At 63.1% G+C, this 21828-nt stretch overlaps 2 protein-coding genes and 1 non-coding gene across 11 annotated transcripts in view; 2 read left to right on the top strand and 1 right to left on the bottom strand.

The window, feature by feature from the left end:
• Nucleotides 1-19348, bottom strand: part of LRSAM1 (leucine rich repeat and sterile alpha motif containing 1) — a 34997-nt gene extending 15649 nt beyond the window's left edge. For 4 of the 9 annotated variants that reach the window (XR_016225309.1, XM_070057042.2, XM_089320281.1 and 1 more), the window contains exons 1-15: nucleotides 19236-19348; nucleotides 18309-18411; nucleotides 17594-17698; nucleotides 17325-17381; nucleotides 16889-16933; nucleotides 15646-15723; nucleotides 13154-13222; nucleotides 9249-9333; nucleotides 7746-7867; nucleotides 5988-6078; nucleotides 3978-4114; nucleotides 3431-3460; nucleotides 2217-2339; nucleotides 1859-1998; nucleotides 974-1018 (exon numbers count right to left, since the gene is read on the bottom strand). Coding sequence is in view for 8 of the 9 variants with exons in the window: in XM_070057042.2 (XP_069913143.2) it covers nucleotides 974-1018; nucleotides 1859-1998; nucleotides 2217-2339; nucleotides 3431-3460; nucleotides 3978-4114; nucleotides 5988-6078; nucleotides 7746-7867; nucleotides 9249-9333; nucleotides 13154-13222; nucleotides 15646-15723; nucleotides 16889-16933; nucleotides 17325-17381; nucleotides 17594-17665 (1094 nt within the window). In the remaining variant the exon portion in view is untranslated. Of the gene's footprint in view, nucleotides 1-973; nucleotides 1019-1858; nucleotides 1999-2216; nucleotides 2340-3430; nucleotides 3461-3977; nucleotides 4115-5987; nucleotides 6079-7745; nucleotides 7868-9248; nucleotides 9334-13153; nucleotides 13223-15645; nucleotides 15724-16269; nucleotides 16403-16888; nucleotides 16934-17324; nucleotides 17382-17593; nucleotides 17725-18308; nucleotides 18412-18491; nucleotides 18543-19225 lie in introns of those variants that run through there. The other 5 variants (XM_089320273.1, XM_089320277.1, XM_089320264.1 and 2 more) reach the window with 5 other exon arrangements.
• A 54-nt stretch (nucleotides 19349-19402) lies between these two features.
• Nucleotides 19403-21665, top strand: RPL12 (ribosomal protein L12). Its single transcript, XM_002720478.6, has 7 exons — nucleotides 19403-19527; nucleotides 19899-19972; nucleotides 20351-20449; nucleotides 20587-20668; nucleotides 21057-21143; nucleotides 21372-21484; nucleotides 21617-21665. Exons 1-7 carry the CDS (start codon nucleotides 19491-19493, stop codon nucleotides 21620-21622), a joined length of 498 nt encoding a protein of 165 aa, XP_002720524.1. The 5' UTR covers nucleotides 19403-19490; the 3' UTR covers nucleotides 21623-21665.
• On the top strand, nucleotides 20854-20980 carry LOC127485163 (small nucleolar RNA SNORA65). The gene has a single exon (XR_007912333.1). It is a non-coding gene; the product is annotated as a small nucleolar RNA SNORA65 (small nucleolar RNA).
• Nucleotides 21666-21828: the final 163 nt, after the last annotated feature.

Genomic DNA, 21828 nt, shown 5'->3' with positions numbered 1-21828 from the left:
GGTGCAGGGGCCCAAGGACTTGGGCCCATCTTCTACTGCTCTCCCAGGCCACAGCAGAGAGCTGGATCAGAAGTGGAGCAGCCGGGACTTGAACCGGCGCCCATATGGGATGCCAGCACTGCAGGCGGCATCTTTACCTGCTACACCACAGCCCTGGCCTCTGCTCTGCTTCTGATCCAGCTCCCTGCTAATGAGCCCAAGAGGGCATCAGGTGATTTCCCAAGTGCCTGGGCCCCTGCCATGCATATGCTAGACGCAGACGGAGTTCCAGGCTCCTGGCTTCGGCCTGACGCAGCCCTGGCCATCGACACCATTTGGGGAGTGAATCAGTGGATGGAAGGTAGGTCTCTCTCTCTCTCTCTCTCCCTCCTTCTCTATTACTCTGCCTTTCAAATGAATAAATCAATATATATTTTTTAATGATCTGCTTTTCCCAGGCCATTGGCTGGGAACTGGATCCAAAGTGGGGCAGCCGGGCCATACACCAGCGCCCAATGGGATGCCAGTGTGGCCTGTGGCAGCTTTGCCCACTGTGTCACAATGCCAGCCCTGAATCAATGAATCTGAGAAGAGAACAGAAGCCCACCACTTTCCACCTAGCACACCCTGTGCGTCCCTCGATGAGGGGGTTCTTTAATGGTCTTCACCGGGACACTGATGGCTCCGGGTTATCCCCTCACATGGAATTTATGTAACCAAAGGTTTTTTTTCCCCAGAAATATGGTTTTTTTTTTTTTTTGCACTTTTTATACTAATAGCATAGGTGGACATCGTACACGGCCTGCCTACATCTCTGAGTTTCTCTCAGGAGCACACGTCGTGTCTGAAGCAGCCGGCAGGCAGGGCACCCTTTCAGGAAATACCCTCTAAAACTCTCTTCTGGCTTCCGGGAAGCCCTGGCCCGGCACGGGAAGCCCTCGGCTGCCCGCCCCGCCCCGCCCCGCCCCGCAGCTGCGGCCTGGAGGGCGCTCACCTTTCATTTTCCAGCGTCTTCAGAATCTCCGAACTTTTCTTTTGCCTGCGAAGGAAACCAAAGCCGGGCCCCGCTGTCACCGGCGGCCCCGTCAGCGGCTGCACCGTCACCGGCGGCCCCGTCACCAGTGGCCCCGTCACCGGCGGCCCCGTCACCAGCAGCACCGGCAGCGCCGTCACCGGCAGCCCCGTCACCAGTGGCCCCATCACCGGCAGCGCTGCCCTGCTGCGGGGCTGAGGGCCTGGGCTGGGGCGTCTGGACCCCACCACCAGGAACTCTGGGTCCTCGGGCCAGTTCCTCAAACCGTTCCAGGCCCCAGGTCCCTCCCCTGTGACGCGGGAGTGACAGACACAAAGCCACACAACCCTGTACAGGCTAAGTGGGCAAACGCAACCGAGCGCTGGGCCCACGCAGCTTCCCTGGGCTCCCTCAGGCCTCTGTCAAGGGACACAGGGCACAGGAAAGGGCCGCCGGCGGCAGCGGGGGTGGGGCTAAAGCCTGTTTCTGGAATCTTCCTGCTGCGGACCCCTCCCCGGACTCTCTCGGCTCCTCTCGCTCTCGCTCTCGCTCTCACTCTCTGTCTCTCTGGCTCACCAAGCCCTGCTTGCTGCCGTCCCAGCCTCGGCTGGGACTTGTAGGGGCCAATCTCACTCCAGGGGGAGCGGCCGGCCTCAGCTGCAGCGGGGCGCCGTCTCCACCTGCCAGGCCGTCCACCTCGGGGCCGGGGGGTGGGGTGGGGACCGGACCCCACGGCGCTGCGCTGGGTGCGAGGGGATGCAGCCAGAGTGGATTCTGAGGAGGGCAAGCTGGGCAGGGGCAGAGACCGGGGGAGAGGCGGGCCCAGCCCAGGCTCCCCCGAGGGCAGTACCGGCCCGGGAGCCGGACCTCTGGTTCTCCTGGAGAAGTTTCTGGATCCGGCTGGAGATGTCCTGCTCAGTCTGCTTCAGCTGCTCCTGCAGCCGCTGGCGCTCTGTGTCCAGGTGGCGCTGGCGCTCGCTCAGGCCCTGCTCCAGCCGAGACTGCTCCTGCGGCCGGGAGGGGTGGAGGCCTGAGCCTGCGGGGACCCGCAGACCAGACACCGTGGGCCCTGGGGGGCACCGACTGGGGCCGGGAGAGGAGTTTCCGTGGTCTCTGTGCCGGCTCCGCCCCCGCCAGGCCTGCACGGCAGGAGGCTGGGCCGCGGACAGGACAGGGACGGAGGGAGCGCCAGCCCCGGCCTGGCCGCCCCGCGGGCCTCACGGACCTGCCTGACCGTCTGCAGGACCTCCTCCTTCTCACTGCTGTGCTGCTGCAGCAGCTGGGCGTGCTCTCGCTGCCCGAGCTCCAGGCGCCGCTCAAACTCCAGCTTCTCCAGCGTCTTCTGCTCCTGCGGGAAGGACAGTCTGGTGACGGGGGACTCGGGGGCAGAGGGACGCAGCCCGGAGACGGGGGACCCGGGGGCAGAGGGACGCAGCCCGGTGACGGGGGACCCGGGGGCAGAGGGACGCAGCCCGGTGACGGGGGACCCGGGGGCAGGGGGACGCAGCCCGGTGACGGGGGACCCGGGGGCAGGGGGACGCAGCCCGGTGATGGGGGACCCGGGGGCAGGGGGACGCAGCCCGGTGACGGGGACCCGGGGGCAGGGGGACGCAGCCCGGTGACGGGGACCCGGGGGCAGGGGGACGCAGCCCGGTGACGGGGGACCCGGGGGCAGAGGGACGCAGCCCGGTGATGGGGGACCCGGGGGCAGGGGGACGCAGCCCGGTGATGGGGGACCCGGGGGCAGGGGGACGCAGCCCGGTGACGGGGGACCCGGGGGCAGGGGGACGCAGCCCGGTGACGGGGGACTCGGGGGCAGGGGGACGCAGCCCGGTGACAGTGGACATGGGAGCAGGGGGACGCAGCCTGGTGACGGGGGACTCGGGGGCAGGGGGACACAGCCCGGTGACGGGGGACCCGGGGGCAGGGGGACGCAGCCTGGTGACGGGGGACTCGGGGGCAGGGGGACGCAGCCCAGTGACGGGGACTCGGGGGCAGGGGGACGCAGCCTGGTGACGGGGGACCCGGGGGCAGGGGGACGCAGCCTGGTGACGGGGGACCCGGGGGCAGGGGGACGCAGCCCGGTGATGGTGGACATGGGAGCGGGGACGCAGCCCGGTGACAGTGGACATGGGGGCAGGGGGACACAGCCCAGTGACAGTGGAGCAGGGGGAATGGACAGCCCAGTGATGGGGGACCCAGGAGCAGGGGGACACAGCTCTCGACGCCCCCGGCCCGGCTCTAATGAAACGAGCTGTCCACGGCCCAGGATGGCGGCTTGGCGTGGGGGCTGGGCTCGACCTCGGGGAGGCTCAGTCTCCTCAACGGGGAGGTAGGAAAACCCGGCCTTGAGCTCTGACTCAGAGCCGGGAAGACGCTGTCTCAGACAGCTCGTGAGCCGGGGTCTCTGAGCACAGTGCGGGGCGGGGGGTTCCTTACCTTCCGTTTCTCGTAGTCCGAGAACCTGTTCTGTGGGGAGAGACGGCGGTCAGCAGCGGTGCTCACGGCACCGAGTCACAGGGCACCGGAGCAGGGCTGGGTGTCCATAAATGGTGGCTCCGGGGGACACCGCGTGGGAGCCACTGGTGCTGCCGTGGCTGGGCACTGGGGGAAGCGGCGCCGCAGGGCAGTCCTGGGGACAGAGCGCTCACCAGGCCCGGGGCCGCCAAAACAAGACCGGGAAAGCGGACGTGTGATTCCCCAGCGCCCGCATCGCAGGACAAACGCTGGGGACGGCTCAAACGCCTGCCACGGCTGAGTGTGTCGCTACGGCGGGGGGAGTGTGAACCACAGCTACCGCCTTCGCGGGGTGGAACTCTGTTCCACTTGTGAAAGGCACGGCGGGGAAGCGCTCCCCCAGCACAGGGTCGCAGGTGTTTAACGGGATCTGCCTCGCAGGACGGCGCTTCAGGACAGGAGCGGGAGGGAGGGGTGCGGACGGGGTTCCCAGGGGACATCGGCACGCGCACCGCACCCACCACCATACCTGCCACTCTACCTCCTCCCTCGACCATCTGTCCGCCGGCCCATCAGGGCTGTCCCGGGAGGGCTCGGCTCCGGCTCCGTCTTGCTCCAGAACCGGCAGCAGGTACTGGGAAGGGGGGTAGTATTCCAGTCCCGACTCTGCAAGGGAGGAGCACAGGCGGACCGGCAGTGGGGACGCGGCCCAGGCCCCCGCAGCTCCGTCCCCACGGCCCTGGCCCTCCTCCTGCCTCCCTGGCGGCCCACCCTGCCTGGCCCAGTCCACGGCTCTCTTCCGGGTCCTGAGCCCTGGGCCTGGAGTGTGCTGAGTGCCCAACAACAGTCAGCTGAGTGACCAAGTGCACGAGAGGATGAGTGAGGAGGAGGGCGCGGGAAAGCCCGCCGCCGGCAGAGAGGCCCGCAGCCTGAGCCCAGCTTCCCGTGGCTCCCCGCACCGGCAGGGCCTCAGCGCCCCGCCTTCCTTCTCCGGCCTGCCGTGTTCCCGGGGGTTCGCACCATTCCCCTTCTCTACCGGCTTGCTTGCCTTCTGCGGACATTTAACCACACTGCGGCAGGAAGTGCCTAGGGTTTATTCTGAGTGAAGAGAGCGGGGCGCAGAATCAGGTACTCTACTATTTTTTCCTGTTCAACACATCTTTTATGTTCTTTTTAAACATTTTATTCCAGAGGCAGAGAGAGCCAGCCAGCGAGACCGAGCTCTTCATCTGCTGGTTCACCCCCAGATGCCAGCAGCCGCTGGGGCAGGCCCGAGCTGGGAACCAGACACGCCATCCAGGTCTCCCCGGAACCAAACCACCTCAGCCATCAGGGCTGCTTCCCAGGCTCTGTGTTAGCAGGAGCCAGGAGCCAGGAGCCAGGAGCCAGGGCCAGGACCGGCACCCAGGCCCTCCAAGGAGGAATGCAGGAGTCTTAATTAGTCCTGACCACCAGGCCAATCCCCTGGCCCAAACAGTATCCCGGGGGAGGAGAAGCTGTGGCTTAAATATAAACATTTGTATTTATTTACATTCATTTTATTGAAAGGCAGAGGGGCAGAGCTACACCCCTGCCGACAGAGATCACCCATCCACGGTTACCCCGCAAATGCCCACAACAGCCAGGGCTGGGCCAAGCTGGAGCCAGGAGCCCGGGACTCAGCCTGGCTCCCCCACTCACACCTGTGGCAGGGAGCCAGGCTGCCGAGCCGTCGCCTGCTCCCTCCAGGGTGTGCGTGAGCAGAGGAGCGGCACTGACATGGGATGCAGCGGGCAACTTAACCTCTCTGCCAGACGCCCGCCCCAGAGGCGATCACTGAAGTCCTGCTCACCAGCGCTCCGTGATTAGTGCTGCCTGTCTCCTGACGAGCAGGTGAGGCGCCTTTTACCCACGGGACCTCCAACTGAGCCCGCTGACCGCCCCCTGCTGTGCAATGGCGTCTCCACCCCGACCCCACCACCAGATGAGCGTGAGGCTTGGCTCTGTCCCCTGAGCCCCGCAGGTGACAGGAAGCCCTCACTGAGAGCGCCCTGCTCCCCCAGCCCTGGCTGCAGGGACGCAGCCCCTTCTGCCGGCCCAGTCCAGGCCCCCGGCGTCTCCCCACCAGCATCCTCACTGGCTTCGCGCTCCGGTCCCTTCTCCTCACTGCAGCCGGAATGATCGTGAAGAGCTAACCTGGCGCCCTCCCTCTCCGCCTGGCCCCGGCCCCCCGCCCGGGCACGCTCTCCACCGCTCTCTGTCCTGGGCTGGGACCCACAGCCACACCGGCTCTCTCTGCGTCCCGCCGGGGGCTGTGCCGCCCCTCGAGGCCCCTCCGCCGGGGACACCTTCTCTCCTGTGCAGCCCTAACCGTCCCGCAGGTGCCAGCCTGGTTTCTGACAACCCAGACGCCCTGACCACGGTCTGGAGCTGTGCTTCCTCTGTCATCACGTCTTCTGCCTGTTTCCCGGGGACTCCGAGCTCCGAGCAGGCAGGCGCTGTGGCCAGGGGGGTCTCTGCTGCCCCTGGTGGCTGCGGGAGGCGGGAGGGCTGGCTTTACCTCTGCAGAGGAACTGCTGCACGGCCGCGGTGCCGGCGCCACACACGTCCTGGGGCGGGTAGACCATGGACGCGGCGTCGAGGCTCAGCGTCTGCAAACACAAGGGGACCCTTCCTCACCGCTCAGAACAACCGGAAGCCACCTGAGTCACCTCTAGTCTGTGGGCTTCCTGTCTGTCTCTGCTTAGCAGGTGGGCACCGAGAGCAGACGGCCACGCTGTCTGGTTATGTACTGCTGCGTGCCCACACTGACCACGGCAGCCAGCTCACGTTTTTGGATATGAATTCATGAGTGAGGGACTGAGAGGAATGACAGACTGCACAGAGACTATGAGTCCATCTGGCTAAAAAGCATACCAATAAACACACTCACATTGGATAGTGCGGGGAATATTTGCAGGAACATCTCAAAGTGCTTTCTCTAAAGAGGAGATTCTGGGGGCACTATCTACATGGAATTTGGTCTTAATATTTGAATTTTTAAAGCAATAGCATGACTTTTTAAGCTAAGAAATGCAAATGTTTGCAGGAGCACACATGCACACGCTCACGGGTGTGCGCAGCCGAGGAGGCGGGGCCTGGGTTTGCGTCCCCCCCCCCCGCCCACGAAGCTGTCCCTACCCACAGCCCGAATTGTTTTAAGCTGAGCTCCCCTCCTACTGACTGACCACTCCCTTCCCCAGCCCTCTGCTCCCATCGGTGCCCGCAGGAGTGACCGGAGGCCTTTGCGGGAACACATTAGCTTTCATACCTGGGACGCAGACAAGGCCGGGGAGGGGGCTCAGGGGAATCCCGAGGGGGAGGCCAGGCTCTGGCTGCACAGGAAGGCTGTCTCAGGCCCCGCCCAGCCCTGGGCAGCACAGCCTGCACACTGCAGGCATCGTGTGGCCATGCACTGCACGGGCAGGTGTGGGTGACCCTGCTCTGACTGCCTGGGGCTGGAGACCCCAGGGCAGAAAATGCCATCCTGGGAAGCTAGTGGAAAGCAGGTTGTCCCCTCCCACATTATCAGTCACCACATGGGGGCGGGGGGTTAAGAGCTCCGGGCTACATTGTGCAGCGTGGCGGCTGCAAGCCATGCGTGACCACGAAGTTCACACTTCAGTGAATCAAAATGAAATCCAATGTATCCTCAGCTCCTTGTCGCACTGGCCACGTTTCAAACGCTCAGGGGTGGTAGGTGGCCAGCGGTGGCCGCGCTGGCCGCTCAGGTCACAGGAGATCTGCGTTAGTGGGGGGAGCAGCTACTGGACACAGCCCCTGGCTTCAGACCCGGGTCCCCTCGCCCAGCTGTGCGACCATCAGCAGGTACTGCAGATCCCTCGAGGTTAACAGGCGTGGCCCCGACACAGGGGGCTGTGTGATGGGCGCCGTGCTAACACGGGAGCCTGACCTTGCACGTAGCAGGGCCACTGCTGCCTCTCATCCTAAAAGGTTTGCCCAAGGCGCCACCAAGAAGTTCTGTGTTCTGGGACAGCTTAAGGACTAGCTGCTAGACCCACGCGGCTACACGTTGAGTCAGCAGATTTGAGAGATCCTTGGAGGCACCTGTCACCTCTCACGTGCTCAGTGGCCACACGTGACTGGTGGCCACCAATTCAGACAGCAGGGTCCGGATGCTTCCAGTCTCTCAGGGGTCTCTGTGACCAGGGCAGGCCCTCGGGAAAGTGGGAGGGAGGTGGGCCAACCAGAGAGGCGCCCCGCCCCGCCCCGGCCTGCCCCGGCCCAGCGCCAGCGGCTCCAGCGGCTCCCTGCTCACCTCCAGGGTCCGGACGTGAGCCAGCATCTGCGGCAGCCTCTGCACGTCGTTCTCGCTGACGTCCAGCGTGCGCAGGCTCCGCAGCTCGCCCAGGCTGTCTGGAAGCTCCTTCAGCCTGTTGTCTGGAGAGAGCCCCGGCACAGCTCAGCACAGGGCGCTGGCAGCAGCTGCTTGCCGGACACCTGCCAGGCTGTGGGTGTGCAAGTGTGTGACGGTGTGTGCAAGCACGTGCATGTGTGTGCCAGTGTGTGGAAGTGTGTGTCTGTGTAAGTGCATGCATCTGTGTATGTGTAAGCTCGTGTCTGTGTGTGCAAGTGTGTGCCTGTGTGTGGAAGTGTGTGCCTGTGTATAAGCATGTATATCTGTGTGCAAGCACGTGCACGTGTGTAAGCATGTGCATGTGTGTGGAAGTGTGTAGGTGTGCATATAAGCATGTGCTTGTGTGTATGTGTGAGTGCGTGCATCTGTGTATGTGTAAGCATGTGCCTGTGTGTGCAAGTGTGTGCCTGTGTATAAGCATGTATATGTGTGTAAGCACGTGCATGTGTGTGCCAGGGTGTGGAAGTGTGTAGGTGTGCGTGTAAGCGTGTGCCTGTGTGCATGTGTAAGAACATGCCTGTGTGTGGAAGTGTGCACCTGTGTGTCTGTGTACGGTACAAGCATGTGCCTGAGTGTGCATGTGTGTATGTGTGAGCACGTGCCTGTGTGTGGAAGTGTGCACCTGTGTAGCGTGTGGATGTGTGTATGGGTAAGCATGCCTGTGTGTGCATGCACGCCTGTCTCCGGCCCTCGAGGCACACACCAGGCCCTGGAACAGGACGCTGGGGTTTGGGTTCAAACACCCTGGCTCACGTCCCCACTCCAGCCTCCAAGCAGAGCGGCTTTCCCTCTGGGCAGCAGCACCAGAACAGCCCTGTCCGGCCTGGCGGAACCCAGGGGGTTCCCCGAGACGCTGAGTGCAGCCAGGGCTGATGGAAGCGGATTGCTCCGTGGGTACCACTGGCTCCATCGCTCCTCCTCCGCTAGTTGGGTAGACGGAGGCCTTCCGTGCGGTGAGCGCTCAGGGCAGTGACAAGAGGTGAGCGCTGGGGCGGCGGGGAGAGGCACGGAGACCACGGCAGGATCCTGGCCCCGCTCACTCGCTCGCCGCGTGGTCTCGGGGTCTCGGGCAAGTCATGGCCCCGAGACTCACGTCCTCCTCTGCCCTCACAGGTGCCCAAGGTGGCTCCTCCAGCTCTGCCCACTCTCCCCGCCGCTCACTATGAAAGCCGAGTGAACCCTGCTGTCAAGGCCGCCTGCCCTCCCCCACCCCCAGGAGTCACCATGGAGGTGGATGGCTGGGGGGGGCAGCCCCTCTACAGCAACCCCCTGTGCTCTGCGGCTCCCGGGGTTGGGGGGGACAGCCCTCTACAGCAACCCCCTGTGCTCCGCGGCTCCCGGGGGAACACCCTCTGCATCCTGCCTGCGACAGCCCGAGCCCACCAAGGCTTCCCGTTCCCTCACCTTTCACGTTGAGGGTCTGGAGCTGGACCAGGTTCCCAATGGAACGCGGGAGGTGTGTCAACTGGTTCTTTTCCACGTTCAATACCTAAGAAGGAGGCGCAAATGACGAGCAACAGCGCCCACGCCGGCCCCGCACGCCAGCCCTCGGCCCAGTATCACCCGGGTGCTTCGCGCCCGAGCCTTTACCGCCTGCTGCCAGCTCTGCGAGGAAGGCACAGGTTGTTACAATCCCACGTGAGAGATGAGAAAACCGAGGCTGGGCTCAGCGCGGTGACGTCCTGTGCCCAGGAGACCAAGGCCGAGACCTTGAACGCGGTTCCCACTGAGGTTCCACCGTGGCTGCTGGCCACACAACGCCCAGTTACCGGGGCGGGCACTTGGCCTGGCTGAGACACCTGTGGCCTACAGGGAGCTCCTGGGCTCAGGTGGCGGCTCCGCCCCCACTCCAGCTTCCTGCTATGTGCACCTTGCTAATCAGCTCACGTGCTGGGGTCTCTGCCTCAAACATGGGGATGTGAAATCAGGTCCTGGATCCCGACACTGCGGGCATTTAGGGAGTGAACCAGTGGACGGGAGCTCTGTCTCTCAAATCCATGATTTTTTAAAAGATTTATTAGGACTTGGGCCATCTTCAACTGCTTTCCCAGGCCACAGCAGAGAGCTGGGTCAGAAGTGGAGCAGCTGGGGCCAGCGCTGTGGTGCAGTGGGTTAATGTCCCTGACCTGAAGAGCCAGCATCCCGTATGGGCGCCGGTTCTAGTCCTGGCTGCTCGTCTTCCGATCCAACAAGATGGTCCAAGTCCTTGGGCCCCTGCACACATGCGGGAGACCTAGAAGAAGCTCCTGGCTTTGGGTCAGTGCATCTACAGCCGTTGTGGCCATTTGGGGAGTGAACCAGCGGATAGAAGATCTCTCTGTCTCTACCTCTCTCTGTAACTCTTTCAAATAAATAAAATTAATCTTGGGCCAGCGCCGCGGCTCACTAGGCTAATACTCTGCCTGCAGCGCCAGCACACCGGGTTCTAGTCCCGGTCGGGGCGCCGGACTCTGTCCCAGTTGCTCCTCTTCCAGGCCAGCTCTCTGCTGTGGCCCGGGAGTGCAGTGGAGGATGGCCCAGGTCCTTGGGCCCTGCACCCCATGGGAGACCAGGAGAAGCACCTGGCTCCAGGCTTCGGATCAGCGTGGTGCGCCAGCCGCAGTGCGCTGGCCCCAGTGGCCATTGGAGGGTGAACCAACGGAAAAAGGAAGACCTTTCTCTCTGTCTCTCTCTCTCTCTCACTGTCTACTCTGCCTGTCAAAAAATAAAAATAAAAAAAAATTTAAAAAGGGTAAAAAAATTAATCTTAAAAAAAAAAAAAAAAAAGAAGTGGAGCAGCTGGAACTCGAACTGGCGCCCAATGGGATGCTGGCACTGCAGGTGGTAGCTTTACCTACTGCCCCACAGTGACAGCCCCCAAATAAATAATTTTTAAAAAGATGTACATTTTCTCCCAGACTCTTCTCCAAAAAGAGAGAGAGAGAAAGAGAGAGAGAGAGAGAGAGAGAGAGAGAAAGAAGAGAAGAGAAGAGAAGAGAAGAGAAGAGAAGAGAAGAGAAGAGAAGAGAAGAGAAGAGAAGAGAAGAGAAGAGAAGAGAAGAGAAGAGAAGAGAAGAGAGAAGAAAGCCCACTCACGGCCCTACAGTCAGGGAAGGAGCAGCAGAGGGCCCAGCACACCCAGCGGCCGGCGTGATGCAGTGCGCAGCCGGGCGCGGTCCCGTGTCGGGGCGAGGAGCCTGGGCAGCCTGGTGTGTGCTCTGCCCAGTGTGTGGCACTGGGACGGAACGCAGGCTCCCTGGGTTCCGAAGGCTGTGCTCCCCCGGGATGCGGCATCGTGCCGTGAGTGAGGCCAACAGCACAAACACTCAGCAGCCATTAAACACGGATGTGATGGAAAAGCCAAGAGGCCGTGAGAGGGGAGTGGCAGATGAACGTCTGATGAGCCAGGGACGCTGACGAGTTACTGTCAGGCGTGCGGAAGTTCAGAATGGTGAATGCAGCCATTCCGTACAGACAGACAGCTTTCCTGGGGCTGGCGCTGTGGTGTGGTGGGTAAAGCTGCCGCCTGCAGTGCCGGCATCCCATATGGACGCTGGTTTGAGTCCTGGCTGCTCTACTTCCAATCCAGCTCTCTGCTGTGGCCTGGGAAAGCAGTAGAAGATGGCCCAAGTGCTTGGGCCCCTGCACCCGCGTGGGAGACCTGGAAGACGCTCCTGGCTCCTGGCTTTGCATCGGTGCAGCTCCAGCCATTGCGGCCATTTGGGGAGTGAACCAATGGAAGGAAGACCTTTCTCTCTCTCTCTCTCTCTCTCTCTGCCTCTCTGTAACTCTGCCTTTCAAATAAATAAATAAATCTTAAAAAAAAAAAAAAAAAAACAACAAAAAAAAAACAAAAAAACCCAAAACCCGGCCGGCACTGAGGCTCATTAGGCTAATCCTCCGCCTTGCGGCGCCGGCACACCGGGTTCTAGTCCCGGTCGGGGCGCCGGATTCTGTCCCGGTTGCCCCTCTTCCAGGCCAGCTCTCTGCTGTGGCCAGGGAGTGCAGTGGAGGATGGCCCAAGTGCTTGGGCCCTGCACCCCATGGGAGACCAGGAGGGGGCACCTGGCTCCTGGCTTCGGATCAGCGCAATGCACAGGCCGTAGCGGCCATTTGGGGAGTGAACCAATGGAAGGAAGACCTTTCTCTCTGTCTCTCTCTCTGTGTCTAACTCTGCCTGTCAAAAAAAAAAAAAAAAAAAAAAAAAAAAAAAAAAAGCCCAAATAGACATATTTCCAAAGATTCCGTGGTGGGATATCCCCTGGAGCTTGGCGTGGGGGCCATGACATGGTCCCACCATGTGTGACCTCGGCCCACTGCAGTCCTCTCTCTGCCCTCCACTTTCTCTTCTGTAAAATGGGCACGGGAGGGTCACCAGATCGCTCCTTGGCCTTCTCCACATGCCACGCAGGGTGTGAGATGATGGTGCTGCCCTCAGAGACCACACATCGCAGGCGACAGTCACTGAGCTGGAACCCAGAGACAGGGAGGGCTGGGGAGGATTCCTGGGGCCATCTGGGCTAGATGTGGGGGAGCCCTGTGGCCAGCCGGGGAGAGCCCCTGACAATGCAGGGGCGCCCTGGGGGGGAGGACGCAGAGGGCAGCGGGCTGTAGGGGCCGCCTGCAGCCGGTGCAGCGGGCAGAGCCGCACAGAAGGCTGCAACGACAGGCGGCCCCTCCGTGGGCTCCTGGGCCCAGGAAGAGAATGGTGTCCCGTGAAGCCACCCTGTCCTCCCAAGAATGGGGCGACCAGCACCTGCTGCACAGGACAGAAAACGCAAGGGACGGGCCCAGCACGGGGCTGGCACAGAGCCGGCACGCACGGGTGTACGGGCCGATTCGGCCTGGAGTGTGGCTGTCACCATCTTCCAAAGGCAGGGTCGCTGGGTGCTTGCTTTCAGCTCAAAAATCACATGACAAAGATACGATGGACAGATGCCCTGGGCCCACACTGCGACGGCCAGGGCAGGGCAGGGGGTGCTGGGTGCTGCAGGTTCGGCCACTCCGCGTGCCTGGTGCACGTCTCATCTACTCTGCTTCCCATCCAGCTCCCCGCTAAGGCACCTGGGAAAGCAGAGCAGATGACCCGAGAGCAGAGACCCCGCCAAGTTCCAGGCTCCCGGCTCAGCCTGGCCCAGCCGCAGCTGTTGCCGGCGGGACGGCAGATCTCTCTCTGTGTCTCTCCCTCTGTCACTCTGCCTTCAAGATACATAAATAAACAAGTCTTAAAGAAACCAGACAGACGAGGTGGGGGTGGGGTGGAGCTGCCGAAGGAGGACGCCTTCGCGGGCCAGAGCACAGCAGAGGTCGCCCTGTGCCCTGGGCCTCACCTGGAGGGCGGTGAGCTGCCCCACGTCCTCAGGAAGGCCGGCCAGCTGATTTGCGTGCAGATCCAGCACCTGCGGAGGAAGGCACCGCCTCAGTGGGCGGCCCGCGCCCCTGCTGCGGGGGCCCAGGGCACCCGGCTCTCCCCTCCCACTCGGCGGGCTCCTTCCCACCTCGCTCTCTTTTTTTCAATCTATTATGTGATTCCTTCATTTTATTATCGAATAGTTCCTCTTGTTGGAACGTGAAAAGTGCGCCATAAAATAGCATGCGCAGAGAACAACGCGGCGCGGCGTCCGCGCAGGCTTGCAGAGGGAAGTCCACCGACGCTCCAGGGAAACAGCGCCTGTCCTTGTCCCTCGGGCTGGCGCTGTGGTGCAGCGGGTGAAGCTGCCGCCTGCAGGGCCAGCATCCCATACTGGCGCCGGTTCGAGTCCTGGCTGCTCCACTTCCTATCCAACCCTCTGCTATGGCCTGGGGAGGCAGTGGCACAGTTCTGGCTGTTTGCGCCCATCTGGGGAGTGAACCAGCGGGTGGAAGACCTCTCTCTCTCTCTCTCTCTCTCTCTCTCCGCCTTTCCTTCTCTCTCTGTGTAACTCTTTCAATTAAATACATAAATCTTTCAAAAATAAAAAATCACTTCCGATCCAGCTCCCTGCTAAGGCAGCGGAGGACAGCTCATGTGCTTGGGCCCTGCCCCCACACTGGAGACCTGGAGGGAGCTCCTGGCTTCAGCCTGGCCCACCCCAGCTGTTGCGGCCTTTGGGAAGCGAACCAGTGGATGGGAGACCTCTCTCCCTCTCTCTCTCTCTCTGTCTCTCCCTCTCTCTCTGTCTCTGTCTCCTCCTCTCTCTGTAGCTCTGCCTTTCAAATAAATGAAAAATAAAATCTTAAAAAAAAGGAAAGTGGCCGGCGCCGCGGCTCACTAGGCTAATCCTCCGCCTTGCGGTGCCGGCACACTGGGTTCTAGTCCCAGTCGGGGTGCCGGATTCTGTCCCGGTTGCCCCTCTTCCAGGCCAGCTCTCTGCTGTGGCCAGGGAGTGCAGTGGAGGATGGCCCAGGTGCTTGGGCCCTGCACCCCATGGGAGACCAGGAGAAGCACCTGGCTCCTGGCTTCGGATCAGTGCGATGCGCCAGCCGCAGCGTGCCGGCCACAGCGGCCATTGCGGGGTGAACCAACGACAAAAGGAAGACCTTTCTCTCTGTCTCTCTCTCTCACTGTCCACTCTGCCTGTCAAAAAATAAATAAATAAAAATAAATTAAAAAAAATAAAAAAAGGACAGCATCTTCTTCCTTTTCCTTGGCTTACCTGTATTTGCTATTTTTTCTTTTTCTTTTTTTTTAATCTTTATTTATTTATTTGAAAGGCAGAGCTACAGAGAGGCAGAGGCAGAGGCAGAGGCAGAGAGAGGCAGAGAGAGAGGTCTTCCATCCGCTGGTTCACTCCCCAAACGGCTGCAATGACTGGAGCTGAGCTGATCCGAAGCCAGGAGCTTCTTCCAGGTCTCTCACGTGGGTGCACTTGGGCCATCTTCCTCTGCTTTCCCAGGCCACAGCAGAGAGCCGGATTGGAAGTGGAGAAGCCGGGACTCGAACCGGCGCCCGTATGGGATGCCAGCCCTGCAGGCAGAGGTTTAGCCCACTGCGCCACAGTGCCCATCCCCTGCTATTTTTTCCTAACAACAAAAATGAACACAAAAGGCACAGGAGACACAGGTAGAACCATGTGCTCACAAATGCGTGATGCACACATATATGAAACATACATGTAACATGGGTACATGCGATCCAGCTCTCTGCTGTGGCCTGGGAAAGCAGTGGAGGATGGACTTGGGCCCCTGCACCCATGTGGGAGGCCCGGAGGAGGCTCCTGGCTCCTGGCTTCGGATCAGCTCAGCCCCGGCCATTGTGGCCAACTGGGGAGTGAACCGTCAGATGGAAGACTTCTCCATCTCTCTCTCTCTCTCCTCTCTCTTTGTAACTCTAACTTCCAAATAAATAAATAAATCTTTTAAAAAAAGAAACATGGGTACACGTAAGTGTAAACATATTTTTCAACGTTCTTCTTCCCAACCACAAACACAGCACACGTGGGAGCAGAGATGAGCCCTAACGGCCACGGCCCCACCCCCACCCCCACCCCCACCGCGAGGCGGCCAGGAAGAGCGGCGGATGCCTAAGCGCCCAGGCTTCTCCCAGGCTCCTGTCCACGCAGAGCGATCCTGCACCCGTGACTCTGTCCCAGCCCCCGCCTGGAGGACCCTGCCGTCGGGGGGAGGGGCCGTCCCAGGGCACCAGTTTCACATTGGCCACAAGACGCCGGACGCCCCTGCCTCCCTCCTTTGGGAACCACGTGCCCGGAGCTTGGGGGGGGGGGCGTGCGAGCTCCCGGCGGGCAGGGCCGTGGCCAGTTGTCCTCGCCATCCCACACCGTGCCGATGCAGCCCCAGGCTGGCGCCAGGGAGCAGGGGAGCCCGGCCGCCCCGACCCTGGTACCTTGATGGTGGCGAGGCTCAGGAGGCTGCAGGACTTGGGAAGCAGAGAGGTGAGGTGGTTGGTGTGGACGATCAGCACCTGGTGGCGGAGGCGTGGCCCTTAGGCTGCAGGCGCGGGAGGGCGGGCAGGGCGCGAGGCAGCTCCACGCAGGCCTGGGATGTCCCTGCCTGCCCAGGCACTCCCGAGGGGACGCCACCCAGAACCAGTCCTGGAATTTCAGGGGCGCGAGGGGAGGGAGGGGCCCCCAGTAGCTGCCCTGGTCTCAACCTTCCCCTGCGAATAAGGAAGCAGCTGCCATGATGGTTCAACAAGCCAAGGGCGGCGGAGTGCTGGGCTGGCCGGGGCCTGGTGCCCGGCCCACACCCCTGGGAGGCCTCCAGTGCGGTGGTGCTGCCACGGAGAGGGCGCTTGTGGTTCTGGGGGCGTGGAGCCTTCCCACCTGTCTGCACCCAGACGTCTCACTAGGGCACTCTTGCCCATGGCATCCCCAGCTAGAAGAACCACTCAGCCCCCGCCTTGGCCCCCCAGACCCAGCGTGTGCTCACGCCGGCAGCCCGGGCTGACCGGCAGGCGTCCCACTCCACCCGTCCCGCCTCCCTGCTGCTCACTTAATCCTCCCAGCACCTGGGACAGAGCACGCTGGGCACTCAGGCCACAGAAGCAGCAGCTGGGCTAGGAGGCTTCAAGGTCCTGAAGCCAGGGAGGGGCGGAGCCAGGATGTGACCCAGGGCCGGCTCTCCCGTGACCTCCCAAACCTGGGGGGAAGGGAGGTGTCTGTGCGGCAGGGCAGCTCCCATAAGCCCCACGTGGTTTCCAAGGAGCGGAGGAGCAGTACACCACTCTCTGGAAAGAAGTCCCTGCTCCTGCGCTGTGGCCCGCGGGCTAAGCACCCCCCCCCACCCGCCGCCCCGCCCCGCCTGTGGTGTCTGCATCCCTTATGCATGGGCGCCGGTTCTAGTCCCGGCTGCTCCACTTCCGATCCAGCTCTCTGTTGTGGCCTGGGAAAGCAATAGAAGATGGCCCAAGTCCTTGGGACCCTGCACCCACGTGGGAGACCCGGAAGAAGCTCCTGGCTCCTGGCTTCAGATCAGCCCAGCTCCCGCCATTGCGGCCAATTGGGGAGTGAACCAGTGGATGGAAGACTCTCTCTCTCTCTCTCTCTCTCTCTCTCTCTCTCTGCCTCTCTGTAACTCCGCCTTTCAAATACGTAAATAAATCTTTAAAAGAAGGAATCCCTGCTCACCTTCTTCTGGAGAACTTTGCAGGTTGCAAAGGCCCCGAACGGAATCTAAGTGAGATAAGGAAGGGTAAGCGCCTCCCTCCGCGGTGGCCTCCCTCCCGCGGTGGGCTTCCCGGGTGGGGCGTGCCTGGCCGGGCTGGCGGGGGTGTGGCCAGGCCTGCTGCACTCAGCTGGCGGAGGGACCCCATCCCCGTCCCCGCCCCCGCCTCCTCAGGCCCCAGGGGCAGCTGTGCATCCCTGCTCTGCCAGCCCCGAGGGAAACGGCGGGCCTTGGAGACCCAGTTGAAAACAAAAGATGGCGTGAGCTCTTTCAGACCCGGAGGTCTAAGGCTGCGTCTCCTTCCGGGAGCTCCTCCCTCCCCTGAGACCCTCGCCGGGGACCGGGGTCCAAGAGAGCAGGGCCGTTCCCAGGCACGGCCCAGCCGCGCCCTCACTTTACCTCCGAGAGCTCGCATTTCGAGATGTCCAGGATGTCATCCGCCCCAGCTTCCTTCGCCTAAGGGTACCGAGATGAAAAAATCCTTGCGGAGTGAACAGGCCGCCCAAAAGCAAGGAGCGGCAAGGGGCGCCGTGAGCGGATTCTCGCGTGTTCTCCAGGAAGTCCGGCGATCCCACCGGGATCCGGCCGGCCAGGGCTGGGCTGGGGAGGCAGAGGGGAGGGAGCGCGCAGCTGAGCCGGGCTGGGGCCGGGGCACCCGGGTCCCTCACCAGGCACATCTGGTACTCCAGGCGCTTGCGAGCCTCCTCGCTGGGTTTCCGCTTCCGGAAGAAGAGCGGCATCGTCCCCTTTCCCCGGAGCGGATCTTCAGGGCGCTGGGGCACAGGAGAGAAGCTGGGGCCTGCGGAGTTTGTCCCCAGCGTCTAGGACAGGTGGACAGGTGGCCCCAGCCTACGGTACCGCCTGTCTCATCCACCAGTTCCCCGAGCCCACGCTGCAGGTGCCCAGGACTCAGACAGTGGCCGGCTGGGGCGGAAGGGGCACGCGGCAAGCCATGTGATCCGGGTGTGGGACCCTCTGCGGGACCCCGGCCGGGCCTCCACACTTCCTCAGGATTCTCCCGGAGGACCCTAACAGACTGGGGTCACTTCCGGCTCCTCCAAGCTAGAACGGCAGAACCAGACTGGAGCCAGCCATGACTCTGGGGGGCTCAACTACGTCACAGCCAGAGGGATCTCGGAGTTGAATCAACATTCAGGGGCGACCCTTAGGCGCCTGGCCGCCCTCACAGTCATCACTCCACGGGACCCTCACCAGGGCCCTGCTGATGGTGGAGAAACACGCTCAGCAGGTTCTGGGATGTGGGTCTGCAGCCTGGAACCCTGGGCTTCCACGACCTGATGCTCAGGGGTTTGCCACCTGCTTGGCGCTGGGGTCCTGGACCAGGAGTTGGTGCCCACTGCCCGCAGGGGCCCTGCCCAGTACCTGCAAATATCCGTGCCCACAGCCAGGAAGCAAGCACCAGGCTGGTAGGGATCCAGGCTCGGCCAGCCACCTGCTGTGTCACCGTGGCTCACGGCTTCCTCATCTGCGGAGCGTGAGCGATAATGTCACCGACACCGGCTTCCCAGTGAGTTCACACACCTGAGGCCCCCACACGGCCGCTACCTGCACACAGCGAACGCTCCACGGCCACAAAGCGCCGCCCGTCCCGCACACACGGAGCCAGGGCCGAGGGCTAGGGGAGCAGACACGGCTGGGGAAGCGGCGGAGGCCAGAGGTCTCCGCCCACAGGGGTGCGGGCTGCCAGCCGCAGGGGTGGCCCGCCCAGGCCCTCCGGTCAAACCCACCAGTCTGCCGGCACCGGGCAGGGTCTGCCGCAGCCTGCCCGCCCCGCTCCCCATCTCCTCCCAGCTCAGCCCCGACGCCGCTCCCTCATCTGCTGGCGTCCAGCCCGGGGGCGAGGGCCACACCCATCCTCCCCTCGGCTGCGGTCACCGGGCCGGGTGGGTGGACAGGCGGGTCACCCCCGGGCTTAGCAGTGGCTGCGGCTCCTCCGGGGCAGGAGCTGGGACCGAAACCCAGAAGCTCCAAAAGTCCTGCAGAGCAGGAGTGACAGGTCCGGGACGCCGGGCTCGCACGAGCAAGAGTTGCACCTGGCTTAGGTCTGCTGAGCGGACCCACACACCACGAAGGGGTTAGGAGGAGTCCCGGGTCCCGGGACGGGGGTGCGGACCGCCCAGGGGAGGGGCAGGTCTCTGGATTTCGGTGACAGGGACCCCGGGGTGACCCTCACGATACGAGAGCACAGCAAACAGCGAGGCCCGGGATCTCGGGAGCAGCCTGTCGTCTCTGACTCCCCTCTGGCGAACTGCCCCGAACCCCGCTTCCGAATCCTTTACCCCGGCTCACCGCGATGCCCCCGGCTCTCCAGCAGTCAGCCGCAGGAGCCTGCCCATAAGAAACATGGCGGCAAGGGCGTCGCCAGGCGGAGCCAGGATTTCGTAGGTGGAGCCAGGAGCTCTCGCGAGAGCCGCATTTTCCTGCTTATATCCGGTGCGGTCGGCGGGACTTCCGGCCTTTCGGTATTCGGCTCGGAGGAGGCCAAGGTGCAACTCTCTTCGGTCGTCCCGAATCCGGGTTCATCCGACACCAGGCGCCTCCACCATGCCACCCAAGTTCGATCCCAACGAGATCAAAGTCGGTGCGTGCTCTCGCTGCGAGCGGGGCTGCGGGGTGGAGGCTGCCCGCGCCCCGCCGCGCTCCTTTCCCGTGCGGGAAGCTGCGCGTCCCGGGCCTCGGCTTTCCCACGTGTAGATGGGGAGGGAGGAGCGGACGACCCTGGCGGCTTTGCAGCCCGCACGCCTTAGGGTAAGGCTTGTCTTCGGGGGTCTCTGCGCCCCTCGTGTGGGTTCCGGGCGGCCTCCGCTGCGGCGCCCGAGCGAGGAGCGTGTGTCCGGCCTTGATCCCCGGGAGCTCCTGGTGCTGTGTCGGGGAGAGGCGACGGCCGGGTGGGCAGCCCGGAGAGGCGCGGCCCCTCCGCTGAGGCCCCGGCTTTCCTCCCCCTCCCCCCAGTATACCTGCGGTGCACCGGCGGCGAGGTCGGCGCCACGTCTGCCCTGGCCCCCAAGATCGGCCCCCTGGGCCTGGTGAGTACTTGGTGCGCGGCCGGAGCCGAGCGGCGGACCCGCAGTGGGCAGCGCGTGGCGGGCTCGCGGGGGCCGTGGCCGGCTCCACTCTGTACCGCGTTCATGCCGTGGGGCACCCGAGCGTCGCTCCTGCCACTAAGGGCCATCTTGCCGTGGCCAGCTGGGGCCCAGCCTCCGCAAACGGGTTCGGGCTGCGCGCGTGCCGCCTCGGTGCAGGGGCCCTTCGAGGCGTGGCCGCACCGGAGCCTGGTGCTACCTGGGGTATGGGGCGCAGGTGCAGCTGCCCTGGCGCTGGCGGAGGGAGGTGGCGGTACTGCACGGGTTTGGGGGCTGCGCCCAGCTCGGGCACAGGCTGATAACCCGCCCGTATCCCTACAGTCTCCCAAAAAGGTTGGCGATGACATTGCCAAGGCCACCGGCGACTGGAAGGGGCTGCGGATCACAGTGAAACTGACCATCCAGAACCGGCAGGCCCAGGTATTTCCGCCTGTGTAGCCGGCCCCCAGGCTGGGCTGGGCATGCTCTGGGAGCCCACGTGGGTGGCCGCGTAGCCACGCTCACCGGCGTGGGGTCCAGTGGGGTCGGGCTCTTTCACACAAGACTCTGTCCTGCAGATCGAGGTGGTGCCTTCGGCCTCGGCCCTCATCATCAAAGCCCTCAAGGAACCCCCCCGGGACCGGAAGAAGCAGAAGAACAGTGAGTGCCTTGTGTAGGGGTCTGACCAGCTCTGGGTGTCCCCTGTGTGACAGTGTGGGAGGTGACGGGTTAGCTAGTGTGGGGCAGGTCCTGCTTCCCGTGCGTGCGGGGGGTGGAGGGTGAGTCCTGGACGCCTAACTGGCCCCAGCCCGGCTTCCGGCGGAGGCTCGGTTGTGTCCCAGCCACCCGCCACTGCGCCTGCCCATGCTGCTGGCTGGCGCAATCCAGTGGTGAGCTGAGAGGAAGCCCCGGCTTAGGAAACAGGGTTGTCCTCCACGTGGATGACTCTGTGCCGAAAGCACGGGAACAGCCTGCGACGGCTGGCGGGGCCTCGTGAGGCTTCACAGGCGGCCGCCTCTGACCGAGCTTCCCCTGGTCCTTCCTGCAGTCAAACACAGTGGCAACATCACCTTCGACGAGATTGTCAACATTGCCCGGCAGATGCGCCACCGGTCCCTAGCCAGAGAACTCTCCGGTAAGCGCAGGGCGTGGAGCGGGCTCCCGGGTCCGCCCCGGGGTGATCCAGGACTTGGGCCGTGTTCTGCAGAAACGCGTGGTGCTGAGTGGGGTATTTAACCTGGGCGCAGGGGGAGTGTGGAGACCTTGTGTAAGGGCTTTGTAACCAGGTGGGATTCCAGACTCCAAGGGGAGTGGGGAGTCCCGAGAGAGGACCAAGCCTTCCCTGAAGCCACTGCTCTCTCAGGGACCATTAAGGAGATCCTGGGGACCGCCCAGTCTGTGGGCTGCAACGTGGACGGCCGCCACCCTCACGACATCATCGACGACATCAACAGTGGTGCCGTGGAGTGCCCGGCTGTAAGTGCCTGCGGGTGACACGGGGGGATGGCCAGTGGTCACTCCTGCGTGTGAAAGTGGGGTGGGGTACAGCTGATGTATTGCCAGGCTGGAGTGGCCGGTGGTCACTGAGACCCGCTTTCTTCCTCACAGAGCTAAGAAGCAGAGAGCAATCTTGGAATAAAGGATCATCTGACAAGTGGCTTTCTGCTGTGGCGTCTTCTTGGGGGAAGTGGCTCCCTTACTGGGCGGGAGCGGGCCAAGTGCAGAACCTAATTAGCAACTCCTGTGGGTAGCAGGACAGCTCATGCCCTCAAAGAAAGCCTTGACTCTGGATGTCTCCACCCACCTCCGATTGATGGGTG

Source organism: Oryctolagus cuniculus, chromosome 1, assembly GCF_051225735.1.
Source record: "Oryctolagus cuniculus isolate XC-2025 breed Fujian yellow rabbit chromosome 1, ASM5122573v1, whole genome shotgun sequence".
Classification (NCBI taxonomy): Eukaryota; Metazoa; Chordata; class Mammalia; order Lagomorpha; family Leporidae; genus Oryctolagus; species Oryctolagus cuniculus.
This window is presented reverse-complemented; position numbering and strand designations above follow the sequence as displayed.